General features: G+C 43.9%; 1 protein-coding gene across 4 annotated transcripts in view; it reads left to right on the top strand.

The window, feature by feature from the left end:
* The window catches only part of XYLT1 (xylosyltransferase 1), a 175,585-nt gene that overhangs the window by 83,467 nt on the left and 68,285 nt on the right, over window positions 1–23,833 (top strand). For all 4 annotated transcript variants that reach the window (XM_054180430.1, XM_054180428.1, XM_054180427.1 and 1 more), the window contains one exon: window positions 3,510–4,035. In XM_054180430.1, the coding sequence (XP_054036405.1) occupies window positions 3,510–4,035 (526 nt within the window). The remainder of the gene's footprint in view (window positions 1–3,509; window positions 4,036–23,833) is intronic.

Here is a 23,833-nt window from a genome sequence, read left to right as displayed (position 1 = left end):
GTGGATCCTGTCTGGAAGTCGCTGCACCCTAAAACTCATACTGGGCTGTGGTGAGAGTTATCATGAGAGGGAAAAGCAGATCAAAGGCAGATGGAGATTTCTGGGTTTGTGGCATTTAACAATGGCATCAACAGGCGTGGGATTGTCTAGGGCTGGAATTTGAGTGTCCAACTGTGGTATTTGCTACACATCCTTATTGTTTCAGTATGTATCTCTAGCTCTTGGTTGGTCCAGTTGTCCTATAGGCTGTGCTTTAGTTTTAGGCCTACTCCTCCCAAAGAGGAGGAGACACCACCTGTCTCTGTGGTGAGGAGGTTTCCTGGTGTTTCCTGGGGGCAGAGAAGAGTTACAGCCAAACTTAGGTTTGTGTCTGCTCTTGAAGCATTTAAAACTCATTTATCCTTCCAAATTCCAGTAAGTAGGTTCAGATAAGCATTTCCCAGAGGTGGGCAAAGCACTTGAAGGAGTAGAACAGTTTAAAGAGGTGAACCTTACCCTAGTAAATTGCTGTTTACTTTGCTTATTTTCTCCTGAGGCTCCCTCAGCTATCTTCCAGTCTCTGCAACCACAATGCCAGAGCATCCTAGCTGGGTAGGGATGCTCTGCTGAAACCCCCCAGAGCTGCAGCCTGTGATGGTGCCAGGCAGCTGCACACCTTGACCACCACACGTGGGTGCAGGGGTGGTAATGTGGAGAACCAAGACTCCAACTGAAATACCACATAAGTATTATGTTAGATGCTGTTTGAAACAGGAATGGGCCCAAATCTCATCCTTTGGGGCTTTTTCAAGCTACAGAGAGGTTTGGAATGGGGCAGGAGGACAGAGCATGGGGCAGGGCTGTACGCTCCTTGGGATGAGGGAAGGCTTGTGCCTGTAGCACTGGTTTAGACCAGTGTCTCCTTTGTAGGTACTAAGAGTTACTGTTGAAAACCAACACAGTGAACACCTTCTCTCCCTTCCTTTCCCCTTTATCAGCATGTCATTTGCTGTACAGGTTAGGATCTTAAAATACATTTTTTTTTTTAGCTTAAAGACAAAAATTTGTTTAGGAAGAGTCAGTCTGAGATGCACAGCCAAGATGCACAGAAATACCCTATCATAGCATTGGCTTTTAGCAACCCTGGAAAAACTTTAATGGAGAAGACAGATTTAGTCATTTTTTCCTCCATCATTGCAGCTAGCTCTTCTGTCCCTAAACTGCAGTATGGTGGAATGCTTCAGTTGCAAAGTACTTTCAAGTGCATTTAGCATGAAAATTACCGACAGGGATACTTCACATTGCTGCAGAGCTCTGTCCCTGTAGCTCTCTGCACACTGCTGCTCTTCAACCCCAACAAAAAAAACCCACAGCTGCCCTTTCATAATTTCCTTTGTATTTCACTCCTTAACCTGTTGAAATTTAAGGACTGTTTATAAAGAATAGCTCATACTGTGTTTGTGTTATTTATATTCATGGAATTAATAGCATCTTAAATGCTGCTTGTGTTGCGAAACAGTTGAAAGAGACAAAGGAAAGCTCTGGGTGAGCCACTGTGGGTACAGATTAAACCATCCATGCCCTTTTGTGCCTCATTTGGTTATTCTCATTTATTCGTCCAGATGCCTGCAACTTCAGCTAGCTCTGTGTGCTCCTGCCTGCATTGGAGGGCTGGTGGAATGTCCTGCTGTCAAAGAGGGAACGATGTCTCTGTGTTAAAGGGTAGCTGCAGTGTGTGGGCTATGATTCTTCATGGTCAGTGTAATTTAATAGGTGCATACCTGTGTGTATGTAATATATGCACACACGTGCACACAATCATATATACATACACATGCACATGAGTGCAGAGAGAGCATCTTGCATGTAATTGTTTGAGGGGAGAAGAGGTGAATTCCGGCACCACTTAGAGGAAACGTGACAGCACGGCAATCAAAGGTTCTGACCGGCTGCATCTGTACAAATCCAAGAGCATTACAATGGAACAAGTCAAAGCATACAAGTGGCACAGCTAAGCAGAGGTTTTGGAGCTTGTTGAACAGCAAAGGCAATGCAACAGCTGTCAAACATCTGGAGTCTAAGAGCAGCCCCACTTCAGTGGAGATGTTTTGAGCCGACATTAATAAGCTTTATGTTTGTCTTGCTCTAGTTGCAGTTTTGCTGGGTTTGGAGAAAGAGCTATTCAAAAGTTTCTCATTGCAGGACAGCAGAGGTCAAAATGATATTGGCTCCCTTCATGGCCTTGGATAAGTCATTATCTCCTTCTCCTTCCTCTACAAAACCTGACTGTTAAGTGGCTCCTTGCAGAATAGGTGTGAGAAGCAATTATCTAATGCTGGTTAAATGTTTTGAATACCAAATGTGGTTCATAGGTGCCAAGAGTGGCTCCCATCAGTCATCCATAGCAGATGCTGTCATTTACCAGCTCCTGATTGTTGGTTGTTAGGTCTTTTATTAGTGGAAAGAAAAGAGGACAGATTCAAAGAGTCTATCAATATTTATACTCCTGTCTTCAGATGTTTTAATGACACTTCCCCATTGATTTAATCTTCTGTTGAACATCTAAATAAATTGTTATGTTTCCTCATCCAGCAGGTCTAAAAATTGGTCCCCACTAGCCTGAGGACTGGTTTCAGGTTTCCAGGTTTCTATTTGGTAGTAATATGCACATATAAGTGCCTCTTGGGTTTGTTCTAGCCTGGCACATCTGCTCTATAGCACATTGCCATGTTCTCTGTCTCAAAGATCCCTGGGGGATTTCTGCTTTTTCTCTGCTGTTGTAAACACACTCTGGTGTTGTGGGGCTAGGACAAGTTCCCATGGTAGTAGGCGGAGGCAGGGGTGAAACTGTGAAGCAGAGCATTATTCTGTATCACAGTATCACAGTAACTAAGGTTGGAAGAGACCCCAAGGATCATCAAGTCCAACCTGTTCCAACAGACCTCACAACTAGATCATAGCACCAAGCGCCACGTCCAATCTCCCCTTGAACACCTCCAGGGACGGCGACTCCACCACCTCCCTGGGCAGCCCATTCCAATGACGAATGACTCGCTCAGTGAAGAACTTTTTCCTCACCTCGAGTCTAAACCTCCCCTGACACAACTTGAGACTGTGTCCCCTTGTTCTGGTGCTGGTTGCCTGGGAGAAGAGACCAACCCCCACCTGGCTACAACCACCCTTCAGGTAGTTGTAGAGGGCAATGAGACACATCAGACACATGTTTTACATGGTCTGTTCCTTTTCCTTTACAGAATATATTTTAAATGTTGAGATGTGGTCTGTGTATTTATGAAGTGTGCCTAGTGTGGAGAAGGGGAAGATGGTGGTCAAGAGCTGGTGTCTGAGCCCGCCTTTGACCCTCCTGGGGAGCCTCAGTGTCTGCAGCTGCTCATCCTCTCACGTGGGGCTCAGTGTTTTGCAGTATGTTGTACTGTAACTGATTAATGTTTTCATGTAAGAAATGCTTCTAATGCATGGGATGTGACTATTTGGAGTAAGATGAGTGTAATTTCTCTCCCCATTTATAGGATGGCTATTTTTCCCACCGACCGAAAGAGAAAATGCGAACAGACAGCAATAATGAGAATTCAGTCCCCAAGGACTTTGAAACTATTGATAACAGCAACTTTGCTCCCAGGACTCAGAGACAAAACCACCAGTCTGAGCTGGTGAAAAAACCTCTCAGCAAGCAAAAGGAGCACTTGAGAAAGAAACTGGAAGAGGAGAAGATGAAGGAGAACTTGTTGCTGGGGAAGAACTCCAATGAGGTGGTGCAGTTCAGTGATCACCCCGGCAAAAACAGCAGCAGCACCGACAGTTTGAAGGAGATTCACAAGCCTCCCAGACAGCACCTTTTAAAAAAAGGTGGAAACAGCTCCCCTGAACTGAGCCATGAGCAAGCACCCAAGTGTGAGGTCACGGGCAAGGAGGCCATCTCGGCCATGTCCCGCTCCAAGTCGAAGCAGTGCCGGCAGCAGATCGCGGAGGCGTTCTGTCAGCACAAGCTGGGCAGGCTGATGCCGGAGAAGGTGACTCGCTTCTGCACGCTGGAGGGTGAGTTGGCAGGTGGTGAAGGAGAAATATTGTGGTGGAAGGATGTGGTGTAATTGAAATGGCCCTTCTGGTGACAAATAGCTGTACTGCAGGAACGTACGGTGGCTTAGTCTATGAAAACGGGGGAGGGTTTGAGGGCGTTTTAAACGGGGAGTTACGTGGATGGCACAAGAGCCTTGGTAGATTGCTACAGTTTCTTTTCACTTCACGTCCAGTTTTATATTGCACTATGTGCTCTAAGTATTCAGCTGCTACTCCTGTTTGAGTTCTTAGTCTGCAAACACAGAGAAGCATAGACAAAGTCTTGCTGTTCTGTGCAGGAGTCACCTGCGTTTTGGAGATCAGGGAACAGCCATGGTGAACTTCAGTGCCTTATGCTAGCCAATAAAGAGTGACACTGCTGTTGTGGTCACATAGCCATTTTTCAGCACAGTGGAGTCCTAGCTAATAACCAGGACTGCTAAGCATTTTGACAAGCCAGATAGAATAGAATAAAATAGAATTAACCAGGTTGGAAAAGACCTTTGAGGTCATCAAGTCCAACTTATCACCCAACACCATCTAATCAACTAAACCATGGCACCAAGTGCCTCATCCAGTGTCTTCTTAAACACTTCCAGTGATGGTGACTCCACCACCTCCCTGGACAGCCCATTGCAATGGCCAGTCACTCTTTCTGTGAAGAACTTCTTCCTAACATCCACCCTAAACCTCCTCTGGCACAGCTTGAGACTGTGTCCTCTTGTTCTGTTGGTGGTTGCCTGTGAGAAGAGAGCAACCCCCACCTGGCTACAACCTCCTTTCAGGTAGCTGTAGACAGCAATAAGGTCTCCTCTGAGCCTCCTCTTCTCCAGGCTGAGCAACCCCAGCTCCCTCAGCCTCTCCTCATAGGGCTTGTAAGTATAATTTTTTAAAAATTAAAGTAATCCACACCCCAGGGAGGGTGGAGTGGGGGTGTGGGGGGGGGTGTGTGGGGGGGTGGGGGGGTGGGGGGGTGTGAAATCTGAATTTGTGGCTCACTTCTGTTTTTAATGTTCTTCAATCAGCAAAAGGCATTTCCAAAATCCCTGTTGTGGAGAGTCAGTTACCTCTGTTAGCCTAAGCCAAGCTCTGATGTGTTGCTTTTGGTTTCTCCATGCAGTCAGATCCCTGAGGTCTCCCTCAGCTTGCTGCCAGTTTGCATGTGTGAGCTGAGCTTTTCCTACTTTGCAAGAAGAGTGCTTCATGTACCACCATTCATTTAGCTGTTTGCGTCTCATACACAGAAGTGCTTTTTTTCGCCCTTTTTATTTGATAATAAAAAAGCATTGATCAGTTGATCAAAGTAGTTATTGATTGAGGACCAGCACGATCTGCAGCAGCTCTTATTTATGCAGCAGTCCAAAGTCCCCAGCCTGTAATTGGCACTTCAGCCCATGCAAGTAAGGATGTCTTTGACAAAGCTGGAAGTGCAGAGGGACTTTCCCAGACATGAGGATAGGTCTTGCTTTGGCCTGGGGGGCCGTGGGGACTACGGGATGGTTAGTTTTTTCCATTGGAAATATTTAGTTAGATCCTCTACAGAAGTTCTCATCCCTGTGACTTACCAGTTTACTGCACCATTGCAAAGCACTGGTTAACACTTGATGATTTCATTGTGGGAGGAAGGAGGATCCAGGCTGCCACTGCCTAAATTAGGAGCTAAACTCCCTGTACACAGTGGGGGAAAAAAGAGGTGTCCCAGAGAATATTTCCATATAAGCATCTCTCTGTAATAGGAAGCTTAGGTTTTTAATTACAGTGACACACATTACTAGGGTGAATGGTGTGAGCACCCCATTTCCTACCCCAGTGCAGCTGGCACTGTTTGGGTTTATTTGGCTGTTACTGTCTCTTTTAGTGTGGTTTTTTTTTCATCCATTTCTTGTCATGGTGATACTCAAAACCTTTAAGCTGATTGGGCAAACATTGTCAATAAAGAATGGATGGAACAGGCAGAAGCCTTAATGTTCAGTGGGAAGTAGGGAGAGGGACAGCAAAGACAGCACAAGTTGAAGGGAAGATAAAAGAACAGTAGAAGGGTAAGAATTGAGCAAAACCAGACATCAGTGACAGGCTGAGCATCAGTGAGTGCCCCTGAAATCCCATTGCAGTACCTCTGGTGGAATCCACTGTGATAAGTGTGTCTTTGATACCCTTCCCTCTTCTCTAAGGACAGGAGAGTCAGCTCTGGTCTGTAAGAAAGCTGATGGAGGTCAGCACCTTGAAGGCACTGTCTTGCACTTTTGGGATCAAGGGCTTAACTTTCTAATGCCATCAATACCTTTTGCTGGGAAAATGCATCACACAAATACACCAGCTTCTAGAGACAGCTGGAAGATGCATTGGCATGGGGCTGGGCACACATTGAAAGTGTCTGCAGTTTTGCACATGCTGTGATTCCATGCCCTGCCTGGTAATCTGTCTCCCTGGGATGCAGGGTGACTTTTCAGAAGTCTCTTGTGCCCTGCAGGTAAGGTGAAAACAGTGGTTTTGGAACAAAGAACAGTGTCCCCTTTTACACTTGAAACCTTTCAGCTCCTATGTGCATTGCACATTGGTGTCACTGCTTCCTTTGTAAAAAGACATAGCAAAAGGTCCAGGAAAAGCAGGAGCTACAAACACCAATAAAGCAATGGGGATTTGTCCAAATACAGTTCTATTGTGAAATACACAGGAATTTAGTAACAACTGCTGAGGTATGAATATATCCCACATTGAAAAACTGAAGTGGAAAAAGACCATGGCTGCAGTTGTTAGGTTTGCAGTGCTAGAGTTTCATTTAGATTTTTTTGTTTTAGGCAGTGATGCTTGTTTAGAAAGAATAATTGGAGGATGTCTTAACTTAGCCAGATGGATCCTTGTGGAAAATGTTGACTTTTCTTTGCCTCAAGGTTATTAACTCCTGCCCATGCTGGCAGTTGAAATTAACCACTTCCAACGGCCAAATTTCCTTGGCAAAAGCCCTAGATATCCTGTGCTACATTCAGGGTTGCTCTGGAGCTGGGAGTTTTGCTGTGGGGAAGTGATAAAGCAGCAGCATATTGAGTGGGACATGAGTTACTTATGCAGGAGGTGCCAATGCACAAGCAGATGGGGAGGAGATCCAGAGTTTGAAGTCACTTCTCAAATGTCTGAATATGAGTCTATGAAGACAGACACAAGGGAACCCCCAAACTGAAGGTGCCCAGTGCCTATCAGAAGGCCTCATATATGAATAACTTGGTAGCTACCTTCAATTTTACATCCTTGATAAAGATGCTTTGTCTGAGTTGAAGTGTGTTGTGGTCTCAGATCTCTCTTCCTCACTGCAGAACATAAATACTGCTGTTGTTCATTCAGAGTGGCTCCATTCCTCATCAAACACATCTTCACCAACTCCAGAGATACTTTAAAGGAACGGAACATGGTTAGGAGATGTCTGTGAAGCCCTCACCATCAGTTCTGGGGGATATAAAACACCCCATTGTTAGGCTTGCTAACAGGGAGAACTCTGGGTAGAGATCTTGTAAGGGTCTCTTGCCACTTTATGCAATCGAGGAAGTTCTATGCTGTTTGTCAGCAGAAGTCAAACATCAGGGACTGAGTCTGTGTTCAGCCTGTGAGGGCTGCTGCATTCAGTTTGGTTTGTAAAAAAGGTTTCCTGTCTGTTTTCAGCAGAGCTGTGAAGTATAAATATTTATACACTGGAGCAGCACATTCATCCATTATCCCAACATATAAACACGTTCCCAGTGCAATGGTTTCCATTGAGATGTCATCCAGCATTTAATCCTCTTGGATCCTGTCTCAGCTGATCAAAACCACAAAGTTGCTAAGTGTAGCTATCAATCACAAGCAGGACTCCATCCAGCTGGATTGTCATCAATGTGAAGTGATATGTTCTCTTGAGTGCTTATCAACAGGAACAGGATCTTACAAGCTGTTTCTTTTTCTTTATTTTATTGTTTCCAAGGGCAGCAGGCAAAAGAAGCCCAATGTAACTACCTTCAGTGTATAAAAGAAAGAGCTGTTAAAGCCAGGGGCATCATGTTTACTACCTCTTTGACATGCCGGCTTTATTTCCACGAGAACAAGAGGACATGGGCTGCAGTCCCTCTGAGGACATTGCAGAGACACAACACTGCTGAAGCAGCAAAAGGGACTCAGCCACTTTACCAGTTACCTGGCTTGCAGAGCACATGAACTGGCACTTCCCAGCAGGCTGGTCCTGAAAATCAGGCACAAATGTCGCAGGGCAGGGAAGTGGTGTCAACGGCTTTAGGTGCAGCCTTACCTGAAGTCTCAGCTGAGGTGAGGGCACAGGCAGCTAGCAAGTCACCCTTCACTCAGAAGGAAATGCTTGGAGTTTGCTAAAGTGTGTTAAGGGGAAATGCAGTCATGGAAGATAAGAGGGGAAAAGTGGGTTCAGTAAAAAGGTTAGATGAGGAAAGGGCAAATCCAGTCCTGGACAGGCTAGAGAGAGGGTACAGGGAAGTTAATTTCTTCACGGGAGATCAGCAACCAGTGGACAGATACTTTCCTTGCTAAGGCCATCTCAAGGCTGGTTCTGTGCAGGCCAGACTAGAGACACTGATCCTCTGGTGTGCCAGATTTTCTTCTGCTCCAAGTCCCTGAAGTGTCTGTGTGTCACTCAGCATTTGCAGCTCTGAATCCTTTGCCTTGCAGGTTTGCTGGATACACAGCACAATTCCTCCTTAGTTGTTGGCACCAGGGCTGTGAGTCATTGTAGGCGCAGTACCAAGTGGTATCTGCATCAGTTCTCCTCGGGGCCAGCTTCTCTAGGCTGCCATCTCCCCAGGGGAGACTCTGGGTAGTTGTTATCATGAATGACCCATCCAGGTTTATGCCTGACCTAGGTCTATCAGCCTAGATAAACCAAAAGTATGTAAAAGTTTTCTGGGGGAGTGTTTTCCAAAACGTAGATACGGCAAAAGAAATGTCCCTAGGAAGGCAGAAAGCCTCAGTGAAAGTAATTTATTCCCCTTGGCTCTTCTGTTGTCTTTTCTTAGTTTGTAAATCAGGTTTTTTTTTGCTGCCTCCATCCCTGTGGGGTAAACCTGACTCATAAATAAAGTAGAAGAATTACCCAAGTATCCTCATTCCACATCATTCATCAGCACTGAAAGCGTTCTTTACAGTCCAGACTGCGCTCTCCCTAGTTGCTTACTGATAATGCTGCTCTGGCATATGGAAGCCAGAGTTTTCAGTTTCTTACAGACTGCTGAGAAGACAATTTTCCATTTTATGTCAGAAAACACAACATTCCTCTGGTTTTCAAACAGAGAGAAGAGGGCTCTGGAGCTCTGTATACTGGCCAATATGCACAGGTAATACCTGTCTGCAAGTCTGGAACGTTTCCAGCTGACTGCTTCAAAGCATTCAACAGGAGTGGAGGGTATAAGCCACTGAGCTACCAAATACTGATGGGCTGGAGCAGAGCAGCTTTTTGAGGCTTGGGAAGGAGAGCATCCTCTAGGTAACTGCACAGGAAAGGGAGCTGTAGCTCAGCAAATGCAGAATTGCACCCACGCAGTACATCTGTGTGTGTGCAGGGAGGTGTAAATGGATGGCTTTGTGTAGCCTTCATGTTTGTGGTTTGATCTAAAGATTATTGATCTCTGAATTTGCCTTTTTCTCCTGGTTTCAAGACTCCCAATGACATTGGCTGCTGCTGCTTTTCTGTACATTTAATCTGTTAGTGTGACAAAATTGCTGTGTTGAGCTATACACGGTTTAAGGAGCATGTAAGAGCCACCGCACGTGCAGCCCAGACAGCATTTTAATTTGCTGCACCACAGATGACTCTAGTTGCAATAAATTTACTGTGAGTAGACTAATTGCAAAATAGCCCTAATTGAGTAGTTATCAGTGAACAACATCCTGTGGAACAGAACTGCTCACCATTAATGGCGTTTAAGCCGTACGCCAGTATTCTGCAAGGCTGGGATGTAATTACACTGTGTCCACAGAGTGTGCTCTCCTCTGCAAACCATGTTTCCAGCATGTCTTTCATTAGAAAGGCTTGTTTCAAGATTCACTGCTTGCATTTTAGGCAAAATGAGTTTATGAAATCAGTGGTGTGTCTCTCCTCTCCCCTCTGTGATGTGTAAAGCAGAACCAGCTCTAAGGAAATGGGTGACGCTGTGGCAGTCTAAGGAGGAAAGTGAGATCCCAGGAGGAATGGATGTTGCCAGTGAGGCTCAGCTTAACTTTTGTTATGCCCCCCTGTGCAAGTTTTTGTATAATAAGGATGAAAGTAATGAAGATGCTCCCATCAATCTGTCTGAAGATGGATCCTGTTTCCTATTGTGCAGGAGGACTGGAATATATCATTTATGTGATGGAAATGCATGTAAATGCTAGAAAACAAAGTGCACATAAGCCACTGTCCACTGAGGGGGTATGCAGGAGTCCCACCATTGCCTGCATTGCTGTTGGGTGACCAAGTACACTCTGGTCATTTGAAGGGAGTCATGAGGTAGCCTTGATGTGAGAGCTGCCAAAACACTTCCCCTTGCTCCCAGCTGAGTTGTTCCCTGGGCAGTGAGCCAACTGAATGAGTGATCCTCAGAAACTGGATCTGATGAGCCGGTCAAAACTAGGCAAGCTTCTTTGCAGAAGGAACATCTGTGCACACCTCGTAAGGGAGCTAGAAATGTTCTTGTGGCATCCCAAAACACAGTGACATCGTTTTGACACCTCCCTGAATCTCTGGGGACAGCTGCATTGTAGAGGACAGGAGAAGGGTGTTTCTTAGGGATGGGTGAGCTGGTGGTGGTGCAGAGCTGAGGGGTTTTTCTCACAAAACTAAGGCACAGACAGGCTCTCACGGCTGTCTTGTGTAGTTTCAGCTTTGGTTTTAGAAGAAATTCAGCGAGGGGAAAACTGGATTGCCAATTAATCCTTTCATTTAAATGCAGACAATTCCTGTCGTGATGCATCTGTAAATTTAGAAGTGGGAGAATGAAACCAGACTGATGTTCCTCTGTTTTTCCCATGTGATGCTGCTGTCTGGTCATGTTTTCCCACATGAGGCCTGTCTGGTCACCTGTGGATGTGGCCACTGCAGACTTGGTCCCTGACAAACCAGGGGAGCAGGCTTGCAGAAAAATGTCTTGTCGAATGGCATCTTAAGGAAATGCTGAGAGCAATGCATGACATAAGGAATGTAGGGCAGAGGGCCTGGAAAATTTATGATCATCAGCCCCAGTTCTCACCAAACCTCTGCACTGGAACGTTATATCGTTTTATGAAAGGGGGAGCGTGGGCAGGCGTGGGAGAGGATAGTGCCTAAGTATGTCCCTGCTGCAAACCCCCTGGGAAGAGAGCACAAGGGTAGCAGAAGCTCAGAGGATATTTTCATAAAGATTACTGTGTATGTACAGAGATGAAAGAAAAGTGCTTAAGTGATTGCTAATGCTTCCCAGTGATCCAGAAATGAGTGGACAGAGTGTCAAGGGGGAGAATCAAATACAGCTATGGCTAGAGAAAATTACCGGTACAGTGATACAAGATGAGAGGGGGGAACAAAGTAACTAAAAAGGGGAGGGGAAAAAAAACAAACAACCAAAGAACCCCCAAAAGCCCCCAAAACCAAGAACAAATCCACCATTCCCAACCTCCCTCTGTTGTACAGAGCTTGAGCTATACTGGGAGTCATGGTTTTCTTCATGTAAAGTATGTGTTAGAAGTCTGGAGCAGACTCATTGCAGTGATTTTAGAAGATGGACCTTTCAGAGGACATCTCATTCTCTCCCTTTTTCACTGCAAAGCAAGAAGCTGCATGATGCAAATGCACAGTAGGACTGAAACAAGCTGGAGTTCAGGTTGCACAAGCAGCCTCAGTGTTACATTCTTTCCTAATTTGATTTTGCAGCTGTGGCAAAACTGTTAAATTGTGATTGTTGCACACTGATTGTCAGCAGACAACAGCAACTTTCAGATTGGCTTTTTGGTTTAGGGCTCAAATGTCATCAAGGGCACAAGGAGATTTTTGGGGCTGACTTGCTAGAAATTCAGCTCTGCCTTTCAAACCATTGCACTTCTCTAAGTAGTGAAGCAGTGCTCAGTTTTCACAGGACTCTGCAGCTGCTGAACTATTGCTGTGAGATCAGGGAACTGCCACGTTCCAGAAATCTTGAGCTAGCTGCATCTCACAGTTGGGTCTGAAGTCAGTGGCACTTACTGAAAGGCCCATGGCAAAGGTCCATCATCTTCTATATTTCTCAGCAGCCTCCAGGGAGGACAGAGAATTTTTCAGTTGTTTCTCCTTGAGCTTGCTGAAGCTGACTCAACACCGCCACGCAGAGTGTTCAGTGCTTACCTGAATGTCTTGTTCCAGTGGATATGGCTGTAAGGGTTCTGGGAAGTTTAAGCCAAAACCCAAAAACCATACTGAAGGAAAATCATTCACTGTTAACCCAAACCCTACTGGTTTCCTGAAAATAATTTGAGTAGTGATTGTGTGTGCTTTCAAACAGTGACATTTGTAGGATTTATGGCACTTGGTGCCATGGTTTAGTAGTCATGAGGTCTTGGGTGACAGGTTGGACTTGATGATCTTTGAGGTCTTTTCCAACCTTATTGATTCTATGATTTGTTCTTGCAGGATTGACTCTCTTGTTGCCTTTTAAACCAGGATTTCTCCAGGTTGCTGTTCTCATGGCAAAACAGTCTTCTGTGGGCATCACTGCAAGGAGAGTGCTGGCTGTGTTCTAGTGGCTGATATCCCCTGCTGAACCATCTTCTCTTATGCTGATACAATTCTTCTGGAAGTTGAAAGTTTTGAAGAAGGGCCCTTTGCCTCCTAATGATGTGCTTGTCTGGACTGAGGAGAGTGGGTGCATTTAGCTTGTCAGTGGGTGGTACACACTAAGCTTGTCAGTAAGCGTACAAAGGCTTGGTTCAGACTTGGGTTCAAGTTTCCTGTTCATCATTGCTGCAAATACACTCTGGCTGTGTTTTGAAGGGGCTGTGTTGTTCTCTCTAGGCAAGGAAATTCAACAAGAACTTCACACATTTTTATTAACAGCAGTTAATGAACTGCCTTTGAGTTAGGCCAAGAGTTTCAAAGTAAAAAAAAACAAAGCTTTATGTCTTCATGAATCAAAAGCTTTTATTTAGTCACTCCTCTCTTTACCTTGTGTTATTCCCTTAGGAATTACTGCCGTGACAAGCAAAGATTCTTGTAGGAGGACACCTTGTTGACCTCTGTCATGCTGATGGTTTGAGGGCCAGCTTTATGAGAGTTCAAACATGAAATGGTACTGTAAAGATATCACATCACCATTGTGTGGATCAGCTTGAGGAAGCTCATTTGCAGAGCTCATCTCCCACTTTCTTGCCAATTCCTCCAGCCTTCATTTGTTTACTCTAATGACCACTTATCCTTGAGGTGTGATAGTCTGCCATGGTTGTAGGGCTTGTCAGCAAACACCACCGAAACAAAAAGTGAAAGGATCTTTTCCTACCCATCTCACTACTCAACTGAAGTTGAAGGCAGCCCTCCATGTAACTAGAATATAGTTGCTTGCATCATTCTCTTTGTTGCAAGGTGATTGCTTTTTTGGTTTTGTGTGGGGAGACTTTCTTGCCCAGAGTAATGGTGAAGTGTTTTGTTGAAGTCTTTATTCATTTATATAACTCATTATAAGTTGTAAGAGAAAAACTTCTCTGGTGAGAATGCACCTTTGTTAGTAACCAGCTGTTAAATAGCAGCTTAAGCAGTCTCTCTGCTTACTCATCTGTGCTTTTAATTGGAAGTTAAGGTTTCCAAGCCAGCCAATGGTTATTACTGTCAGTGGAGTACTTCAAACGATGCTACTTTTAGACTGAAAGCTTCTCTCTGTGTGTTGTATTGCTATGCTGAATAATATTGTTGAGCTTGACAGTAGCATGACTAAACAGAACCATACACGTTCATGTTCACCATCTATTTGTGGGCTGTGATTCATTCTGGGCAATTTACTGAATGGTAGGGAGGAAAAGGGAGTTTTAAAAGAGGAATTTGCTGCAATACATGTTGTACCCACTTGTACTTTCTCTTTTGCATGGACCTAGGTGCAGGAGCTCTGAAAGAATTTTGCTGGTGTATCTCTAAGTCTCCCAACAGGGTCTATCCCAAAGTCAATCTTGTTGTCTGAGATAAAGTCACATTCTTTGGTCACTCATTCAAAAGCATTATAAAGAATATACTGCCTTACAGAAGGGGAAGCTGGCCAGGAGAACTCAGCCTGGCTCAGGGGCCCAGCTTGCTAGGTAAGCAAATAGCTAATGAGAGCACTAAAATGTGTAGCACCACGTGTGAAAACCCCTGGTATTTGGCTGGGGAGACCAGGACAGGCAAGAGAGCAGTCCAGCTGTAGGTCCAGTCTGACTCACTGTAGCTTCAACCAATTTATTCACACATCACTGGCAGCAGTTCTGCAGCTTTGTACCAATGCACGAATGCGAAATCAGAGGACAAGTTTTCTGTGATGTTGCCTCTCTAATTCCAGCTGTTTGGCTCAGCAGCTCCCGTCTGGTAGAAGAACTTGTGTGTGATGTTTGGTGGCTGCTGTTTGGTGACTGCTCTAAGAGATGTCAGTTGTGCAGTGCATCAGTTGATGCCTTCTGCACCAGAGACCCGGGGAAAAGCCTGACAGTAACTTCCTTTCTTGATCTGGCAGGTGTTAGTACGTCTGATCTTTTTTCCCCCCAAACAAATCCTTTCCCTTTGTTTCAGGGTGGCTGGGAGGGAAATTGTGCTTTTAGTTATTATATGTTTCAAAGTCTGCCCAGTGCTGCATTAGTTTCCACAGTAAATTTCCTAAGGTAAAGTGACAAATTTTCCATTATGAATCCAGCTCTCCGTGGAAGATTGGATTTAGGTCAGAATGTATTACCCTGTGGAACTGAAGCCAATATTTAACAAAATGTCAACTAGCCTGATATTAGAGATTTTTTTTTTTTAATGGCTATGCAGTTTTATTCACTGATGAAGTTATTTTAGTTGTGTAGTATATGTCTAGGCAATTTGATGTACAGAGCCTTGAGATAAAATTGGATAAACATGGAAAATGGTGATTGATTGGTGGAAGGCTGCAATAATGTCTGCCTTGATATACCTTTTATTGTTAAATTATTTATCTAATGCAATCTCCTACACTTTTAGGAGTCTTTAAGTTGGCATTAAATCAATGTTTAAATCTTCACCCTCCGAAAGGCCTCATAACTCACACTGATAAATATCTTTTAACATATCAGGAGGAATAATGATCCATCTTAATTCTGAAAGTAGGAAAGATATTATTCTTGCTGTTGGTTATGAATCCCTTTAGAAGACCTGAGCCATAAACTGGAAGAATTAAGAACAGGAGACAGAAAGAAATATTAGAAAGGAAAAAGTATAGTAGTGGTTTGTCTGGAGAATCAAGAGCATATTAGGTTTGCTTTGGAGGATGAGTAAAATGCTTTCTCCAGGACTCAGCAGAACAGGGTGAGTTGATGTTTGTGTGCTGGCTTTCATCACAGGTACACATAAAGCCTTCTGGAGAGCGCTGCAGTGGCTCGTTCCAGGAGGCAAAGAGAAGGGCCACAATTACTTTGTCTGCCAAGCTGTATTCGGCATCAACTCCACATGACTAATTCTGGGTTTGATTTATGCTCAGGATATGGAATGAACATGGTAGATCTGTGGAATAGGAACACGTGGCCATGGTAGAGCTGCAAACAAAATCCCAGGGTGGCATTTGGATTTGTCCCTTGGATCTGGTAGATAAGGCTGATCCCATGCAAATGGCCATTGGAACAGACCATGTCCTGGGAAGCTTTGGTGCATTTGTGCTCGGTCCTGCATGTCCTCTCACGTGTTCTCCTGCCTAGAGTTTGCATAAATACAGATGAATACCTTTATACTGCATTGTCCAGAAGACAATATAGGTAATTTTTTTTGGTTATAGGGCAAGGGCTTGGATTATTTACCTAGCAGGCAGATAACAGGATCATTAAGCACAGTTGAGGCTGACCTTCTGCTGTCTTAGGTACCAGTTTAAACACTAGAAGGAAATATTAAGCACAGTCAACAGGGAAAACCAATAAAATCCTCATTTAGATGTTAACTAAACCTAGTGAAGAGTGAATGGAAGGTGCAAGTTCCTTTCTGCCTTCAGGACAGTGCTGTTGTTGACCACTAGTGCTGAAACTTTTCTTTTCATAGTAGCATGTTGTATTATTATTTTTTTGAGGTAGAGATAGGGAAAAAAATATCCTGTGGAGAAATAGGATGTCCAGATGAGGTTTCCTTTTCAAGCATTACAAATTTATTTCAACTTCTATCTAAACCTAACCAGCTGCAATAGCATCAACGTGCCCTAAACAAACCATCAAAACTTCCTGAGTTTGTCCAGAATTCAGGCAGGACGTGAAAACCTTGTGTCATCCCCAAATAACCCATTTGGAAGTTGATGAAAGGGAATTCACAATCTGCATAAATTTTGGGGGGAGAGAATTGTGATTTGACAATTGCCTTCTCATTATCTTCGCTGACTACTGCAAATGCTAATTGTTAGTTGGCCTAAATTGGTGTAGCTTCATTTGGGTAAAGCAATGAACCTGGCTGACCTTCCAGCTTTTCTCAAATGCCATCAGCTTCCTTTGAACAGCATTATGCTGAGGCCAAACACAGAAAATCCTTCATTTCTTCAGATTAATTGGATTAAGATAGACTGGAAATTGTGTCATACTACACAGGAGGCATTTAGCATCCCTAAAACGTCAAGCTTCAAAGAGCTGTTTCCCCAGCAGTTCAGGCTCCCTACCTGGGCCTGTTTATTGCTTTTGAAGATGCAGGCATACTTTAGTGATTAATAATCATCCATAAAGAAGTGTAGCTGTTATTTAAAATGCTCTGTTGGGAAGGCTCAGTAGTTGTTAACTAATAATGCATCAGTAAAGCAAGAAAAAATGCAGGTAAAGATGCAGTTAGAAGTGTTGGGCATCCAGTTCTGGGCCCCTCAGTTTAAGAAGGACATCGAGACACTTGAACGTGTCCAGAGAAGGGCAACAAGGCTGGGGAGAGGCCTTGAGCACAAGCCCTATGAGGAGAGACTGAGGGAGCTGGGATTGTTTAGCCTGGAGAAGAGAAGGATCAGAGATGACCTCATTGCCCTCTACAACTACCTGAAAGCTGGTTGTAGACAGGAGGGGGTTGGTCTCTTCTCCCAGGCAACCAGCACCAGAACAAGGGGACACAGTCTCAAGCTGTGCCAGGGGAGGTTTAGACTCAAGGTGAGGAGAAAGTTCTTCACTGAGCGAGTCATTCGTCATTGGAATGGGCTGCCCAGGGAGGTGGTGGAGTCGCCGTCCCTGGAGGTGTTCAAGGGGAGATTGGACGTGGCACTTGGTGCCATGGTCTAGTTGTGAGGTCTGTTGGAACAGGTTGGACTTGATGATCCTTGGGGTCTCTTCCAACCTTAGTTACTGTGATACTGTGATAAAATTGTATTTATGGCTTTTTTCTCCAGGGTTAGTTTGTTGCTGTGTGATGATTCTGGGTTCTGCTCTTCATACTCCACGCCTTTTCTTTAGGAAATACTGATTCATGCATGAATATATCCATAATTAATAGTAAATCCAAACATGTGTTGGCATGCTAGTGTGGGTTAAAAGTGGTTCTTAACATGATTTCAGTGCCAGAAACCTGTCAGGGACTTGTGAGAAGATAATACAAAATCACTCAATAATATCTTTGGAATGACCTAAATTGAAGTATAAAAAGGGGAGGAAAATCCAGCAAAACCCAAGCCAACCCAAATCTGCTTTGAAGCACTGTTATGTATTGCTAAAGAGAAAGAGCAGCTGAGATGTGCACTTTAGCTAACTAAGGAGCATTACAGACATCAGTGTCGCCACTTTGCCACAGAGCCAGCAGGGATCAGTGGGGTGAAAGGCAGTGCAAACCTGGTGTAAGTGAGATTAGGGTAGGACCAACTGCTGCTGCTTTGGAAGAGAAGGGATGAACTATCAGGAGATTTCCACTCCCCACTGCTGGCTCACAGCTGAGCACTATTTAGCAGTATTTGTTCGCATTTGACTTTCCTGCTGATTACCACATTTGCAACGCATCCTATTTTTGTGTGGTGATTGGTAATCTGGAAAACTTAGTTGGTGTGCAAGTTTTAATATTAGCTCCTGCTGTCATGCTGACAGTGAATTAACTTTTTGGACTCCATCATATGTTCTCAGCAGGCACATATGTAATTAAAATGAGCGCACGGTGGGTTTTGTATTAGCGCTCCAATCACCTTTGGCAAAAGGTCTCTGTGTTCTTTGGGGGATGTACACCAGGGCAGTGTAATTACAGTGTCAGGTAGAATTGCTATTTTTAAATACTCCTTCATCTTACATAGTATTAACCCTTTCCATACTAGCTGACTTTTGGAGAGTCATTTCCTTCTAACAGAAGTGTTGCCAGCAAACAGGCATTCTCTTTCAGATGGTGTCTTCAGCTCTCTGGTAGTTGTCTTGCTGAATGGTAAGCATTCAGTGTCATAAGACGTGGAATTAGTTTACACAGAGTCATTCCAGAAATTAGAAGTGGGTTTACATTGAGGAAAGGATGGTATTTACTGTGCCAGTAAGTCAGAATGGTAAGCTAACTGCTTTTTCTTTTACCTATTCTAAAATAATGTTCTGCAGGATGCTAAAAGATTTCCTTCCCAGGACATTTCTTGAAGTGCTGCCCCAGAGGTGTGTTTTCCTTGGGGTTTGTCTTCTAATCTTGGACTTAGGTGTTCATGCTAAGAACTTCTTTCAGCTGCTGGTAAGCAGTACCATTCATTTGAATGGAAACATAAAAGAGGAAGAGATGGTTTAACATTAATAAATTACAATAGTGAAAGAGCCACCTGGCTTTGAAAGGGAATAAAACATGGAGGTTTTTTTTTAACCTGAAGAACGAAATGCAGTGTTTATTGAAAACAGTTAGTTTCCACAGTCCGTGAGTAGGCAGCACAGTCTGCAAACTGCAGTTTGTTTTATAGACAAGCAAGCTGGCACTGGATGTTTGGAAGCAAAGGCTTGTTGGAGTCTGGGTGATGCTTCTAGGTGTATCATTTAATTTTAGGGAGTCCTGTGAGAGCAGAGGGTTGGACTTGGTGATCCTTGTGAGGTGATCCAAGTTCCTTTTGTTTCTGTTAACATGAAAAAATAACTTTTTTTTTCTGCCTTGAGAAGTAAATACTCAAACCAATTAGACATGAAGACACTTCAACTACATGGTTTAAAGCAGGGTTACAGCAAAACCACCTGAGTTGTAAAAGGAGGCATTGGCAGAACTCACCAAGGAACCACAACTTTGCCTGGGGAAAAAAGAAGTTGTGTACTACTGAAAACTCTCCTGAGCATCCTCAGTGGGCTACTTTGGCTCATCTTTTTGATAGCATTAAACAGATCTATAGTTTGCCAGCACTTCAAGTGAGTGCAGCAGGCCCCCAGCACTGATACTGGTAGGGAGCTGTTTTTTGGAGGGAGATGTCAATAAGGCACAAGGAGAAGGATCCTCAAAAATTACTTGATTTTAGTGAGGCCAAGTGCTAGGTTCTGCCCTGTCAGTCTCACAGAAGAAAGGGAGAAAAAGGAGTGGTGTGTGTATGAATAAACTGTTTGCCTTCTAGCAATGTTGTCTTGGGAACTAATATGAAGAGATTTTTCAGCATTCTTCTAATGTGAAAATAAAGATATTGGGAAAGAAATTGTATTGGAAGGAAATTGCAGCTCAGTTGTATTTGCTTCTTTTGGCTGGAGTGGGGAATTGCTAAGGAAGTTCAAGTTAATCTGCATTTATATAGATCAGGAGTTGTTCAAAGCTGGAACATGAGCAAGCTGAGCAGAATTTGGTTCAGACATGCTAATTCTCTTTTGATACTAATTTTACACTGTCAATTTTCCATTGCTTTCAGATGGGTGACTCCTGCTGCATAGCAGGAGATGGACTGAAATGAAGTTCATTCAGCACATGAGCTGAAAAGAGTTATGTTGCTACTACTCATTAACTAACTTGCCTTTTTAGGTAGTATCTATACTTAGCTACAATTAAAAATAAGCTTTGGGGATTTTTAGCTTTACGCTGTGAGGAGAATGAAGTCCTGACAGTGCCTAGCCACACACAAGTGTTTCCAGCAGCTGCTGCCATAGTAATCAGAGACCTTGCTATAACTGGAGACCTCAACGGTGCTGTGATTTACTCTGTACTTCAGCTGCTAGCATTAGGATCCTTACTGATCCTACTCTTGCAGATAGTGAAGTATATAACAACCACCCCATTGGGGCTTTTTCCCTGTCTCCACCACCTCCTCTTCTTGAGGATTCTCAAAGCATTACTTAGGAGAAGGACTGGTGTAACCTACCCTACATGCTGATTTAGTTGCTGTCACTCAAGAGCTCAGTATCTGGTAGCTGCAGAGCACTTGCTTTTCAGTACACGAGTCTGCAGTTAATGGCAAGCTTTAACCAACTGACAGCCAGGGAATCTTTTGGTAGTTACTGCTGTGCTGTGCCAGTAGTTTTTCTTTTGCTGATCTCCTTTTAAACTAACATGTCCTTTCACAGTCTGAGATGTTTCTTGTTTTTCACACTTTTTCATCTCCTAAATTAGTTTTGCTTAACAGTTTTGCTGCCAGTTGATGATTTTTATGTCCTACTGTACCATAAAAGCCCAGTTGTGAATGAATTTGTTTAATTTGGGGCTCCATCTTCTTAGAGGAGGAGGAACTGAATTCTATCTAAAGAGAAGCTTTTCTTGTTTGTTGGGGGGATTTTGGGTTGTTTGGTTTGGGGTTTTTAAGCCTTCCTGTGTGATAGGAGTGGTCAAATCACTCATGTATGAGTGAGCAGGTGGAAAGGGAAAATAACAATTATATTGGAAGCCAGTGGCACTGAATTTCATCTAGAGTGTCAAAGCATTTTTTAGCACTGGTTTTGCCTAATTAAAGTGCAGAACTCCTTGGACATGTGCCCTGTCTCATAGTGTGCTGCGCTGTGAAGTTATTCCTAGAGTTCCAGGCTAATGCATCCTGCTCACTTCTGCCAAACTCCCCAAATTCAGTGGTCTGGGATAAGCTGTGTACAAGCAGAACCTTCCTGAAGCCAAAGTCCTGCCAAAACCCTTCTGGCACATGGGCAGCAGCGTTGGAAGGGCAATATCAGTCCCAGCCACAGCAAATGACTAAGGGCTGGTGCCAAGTGCAGTGCCTCTGCTGACATGGAGAGCTGCAGAATGGGAAGACAGACTCTGAGGAGAAGAGCTAAAATAACTTTAGAAATAAAATCCATTATCTTTGGCTGTAAAAGGTCAGCATTGTTTTTATATTTAAAACCCCCCATACTCATCTTTGGTGCTATAGAGCAACTCTTGAATGTGTCCAGAGAAGGGCAACGAGGCTGGGGAGAGGCCTCCAGCACAAGCCCTGCGAGGAGAGGCTGAGGGAGCTGGGATTGTTTAGCCTGGAGAAGAGGAGGCTCAGGGGAGACCTCATTGCTCTCTACAACTACCTGAAAGGGGGTTGCAGCCAGGAGGGGCTTGGTCTCTTTTCCCAGGCAACCAGCACCAGAACAAGAGGACACAGTCTCAAGCTGTGCTAGGGGAAGTTTAGATGCAAGGTGAGGAGAAAGTTCTTCACAGAGAGAGTTGTTAGCCATTGGAATGTGCTGCCCAGGGAGGTGGTGGAGTCACCACCCCTGGAGGTGTTCAAGAGGGGATTGGACGTGGCACTTGGTGCTATGGTCTAGTCATGAGGTCTGTGGTGACAGGTTGGACTTGATGATCTTTGAGGTCTCTTCCAACCTTGGTTATACTGTGAGAACTCTTCTACAAGTTCCTGTTGAAGCAGCTCTTACAGACATCATAGTCTTGTTGAAATATGGGAGAAGTTTCTAACTCTGCTTTATGGATGATGGTATTATTGCAAGAATATATTTCACATAGAGATTCTCCCCAGATGCTTTTAACAGCAGCCAGTAACTTATGTAGTCAATAAAAGGACATTTTCTGCACATTGAAGTGGTGGGGTTTTTTTAGCAAGAAAACTGAAATACCTGGTGAAATACAGAAAAATCATCTTATTTGGCTTTTGTTGAACATTTTCCATTGCCAGCAATTTGATTTTTCCTTTGTTTTTCTCTAGTGGTATGGTAATGGAATCCTTTTACACTGTAATGCAGTAATAGAATGCAAGTCCTTTATTTTGACAGCAAGACATTCTGTTCTTTGCCCATAAATGTTAAGTTTGGATATCCTTGTGAAAACCAAGCTAAATCATTTTCTTGAGATCGTTTGAAAAGTCAGGCTCAGGTAATGAGCAGTAATTTTTGTTTGCTGCTGAGAATGTTGTGCTAGGAATTGTTTTCCCTATGTGGCTCAAAGTGATGAACATTAAAAGACCACCATCCAAACCCACCTGCCAAGGCTGTAGTCCACTGAATCTTTCTAGTCATGTTAGAGGAGGGAAACGGGGAGTTAAAATGATGTCTTCAGCTTCTCATGTGTCTTTATGAATGAAAGAAACTTTAAAATCTTCTGTGTGGCAAGTTTTGAAATGGCTGAGAGGGCTTTCCCTGGCTGAGGTGTGAGGGCACGAGTCTGCTGTGACTACAGCTCAGGGGACCAGAGTCAGCCCATGTGGAGGCATGGAGTGGGTGCCGTTGCAGCAGAGGGTGGGCAGCAGGCTGGACAAGAAGGCATTTAGCAGCTGTCTGGTAAATGGGTGTTTCACTTGCACAGAACTGACTGCAATGAAGCATGGAATTCAAGATACGATTTTCAAGGCACCCTAATTGGATTAGAGGGATTGTATTAAAGATATGTTGGCTATGAAATGTTTAGAGGATTAATGCCTGATGATTTTTCTCTTTTTAAACCATCTTTACTAATCCCTCTTGATCAGAAGCAGCTTCTGGAAAGCATTCCAGCCAGGAAGGAGAGCCCAGCTCTACCTTTCCCATCTCCAGGAAGGGAGCCAGACTGTAATGGGCAGTCTGGGTAAAAATGTGCTGCTTTGTCTCCTCAACGTTTTCCATGCTAATAAACAATCCTGCAGTGTAAAGGTGGTCTGTGCAAGAATCTCTTCCTCCTGTGTTCTGACCTATCCATGTATGTTAAAATCTAGCTAAAGCAATGCAGTGCTATTTATTATTCCAGCATTATTGTAACATAGCATACTGTCTCAGCAATCTTTTGAAGTCTGCCAAAGGAACCATTGTTAATTGCTTACAGCAGAATCTATTTGCTGTTGGAAATACCACAATGTGGTTGTGTAGCATTTCTCTGTCTGACAAGCAGTATGCTGAGAGAAGATTGGTCCTCTTTTTCTTCTGTGTTGGGTGTGATTATTCACGCTCTTCCTGTAGTACATGTGGTAGCAAGCTTGTTTGGAAGTGCAAGAACTGATCAGTGATGAAATAGTTCATATGTTAATATTTTGATGGACAAATGAGGAACACTTCATACAGGGAGTGTGAGGTAGACAGGGTTATGCACCTAAAAAAAATGTAAACTGCCCCATTTAATGCATGTAATAGAGAGAAAAGTCAAGTGGCTGTATAGATGAATGCTAATGCTGAGGGAAGGCACAGATCTCTGAACAGAATTTCGTGCTCTAATTGCTGTCCAATGGCTCCCACTTCTGCTCCTCCAAAGGCCTTTGTCATCTGAGGAGCCTTTAGGAACTGGTTGACGAGCTGGGGAACTTTAAGGAAGGAAATGACCTGATCTTGCTGGAAGGACCATCTGAGCTGAGCCTTG

This window comes from Dryobates pubescens, chromosome 4 (genome assembly GCF_014839835.1).
Source record: "Dryobates pubescens isolate bDryPub1 chromosome 4, bDryPub1.pri, whole genome shotgun sequence".
Taxonomy (NCBI): Eukaryota; Metazoa; Chordata; class Aves; order Piciformes; family Picidae; genus Dryobates; species Dryobates pubescens.
This window is presented reverse-complemented; position numbering and strand designations above follow the sequence as displayed.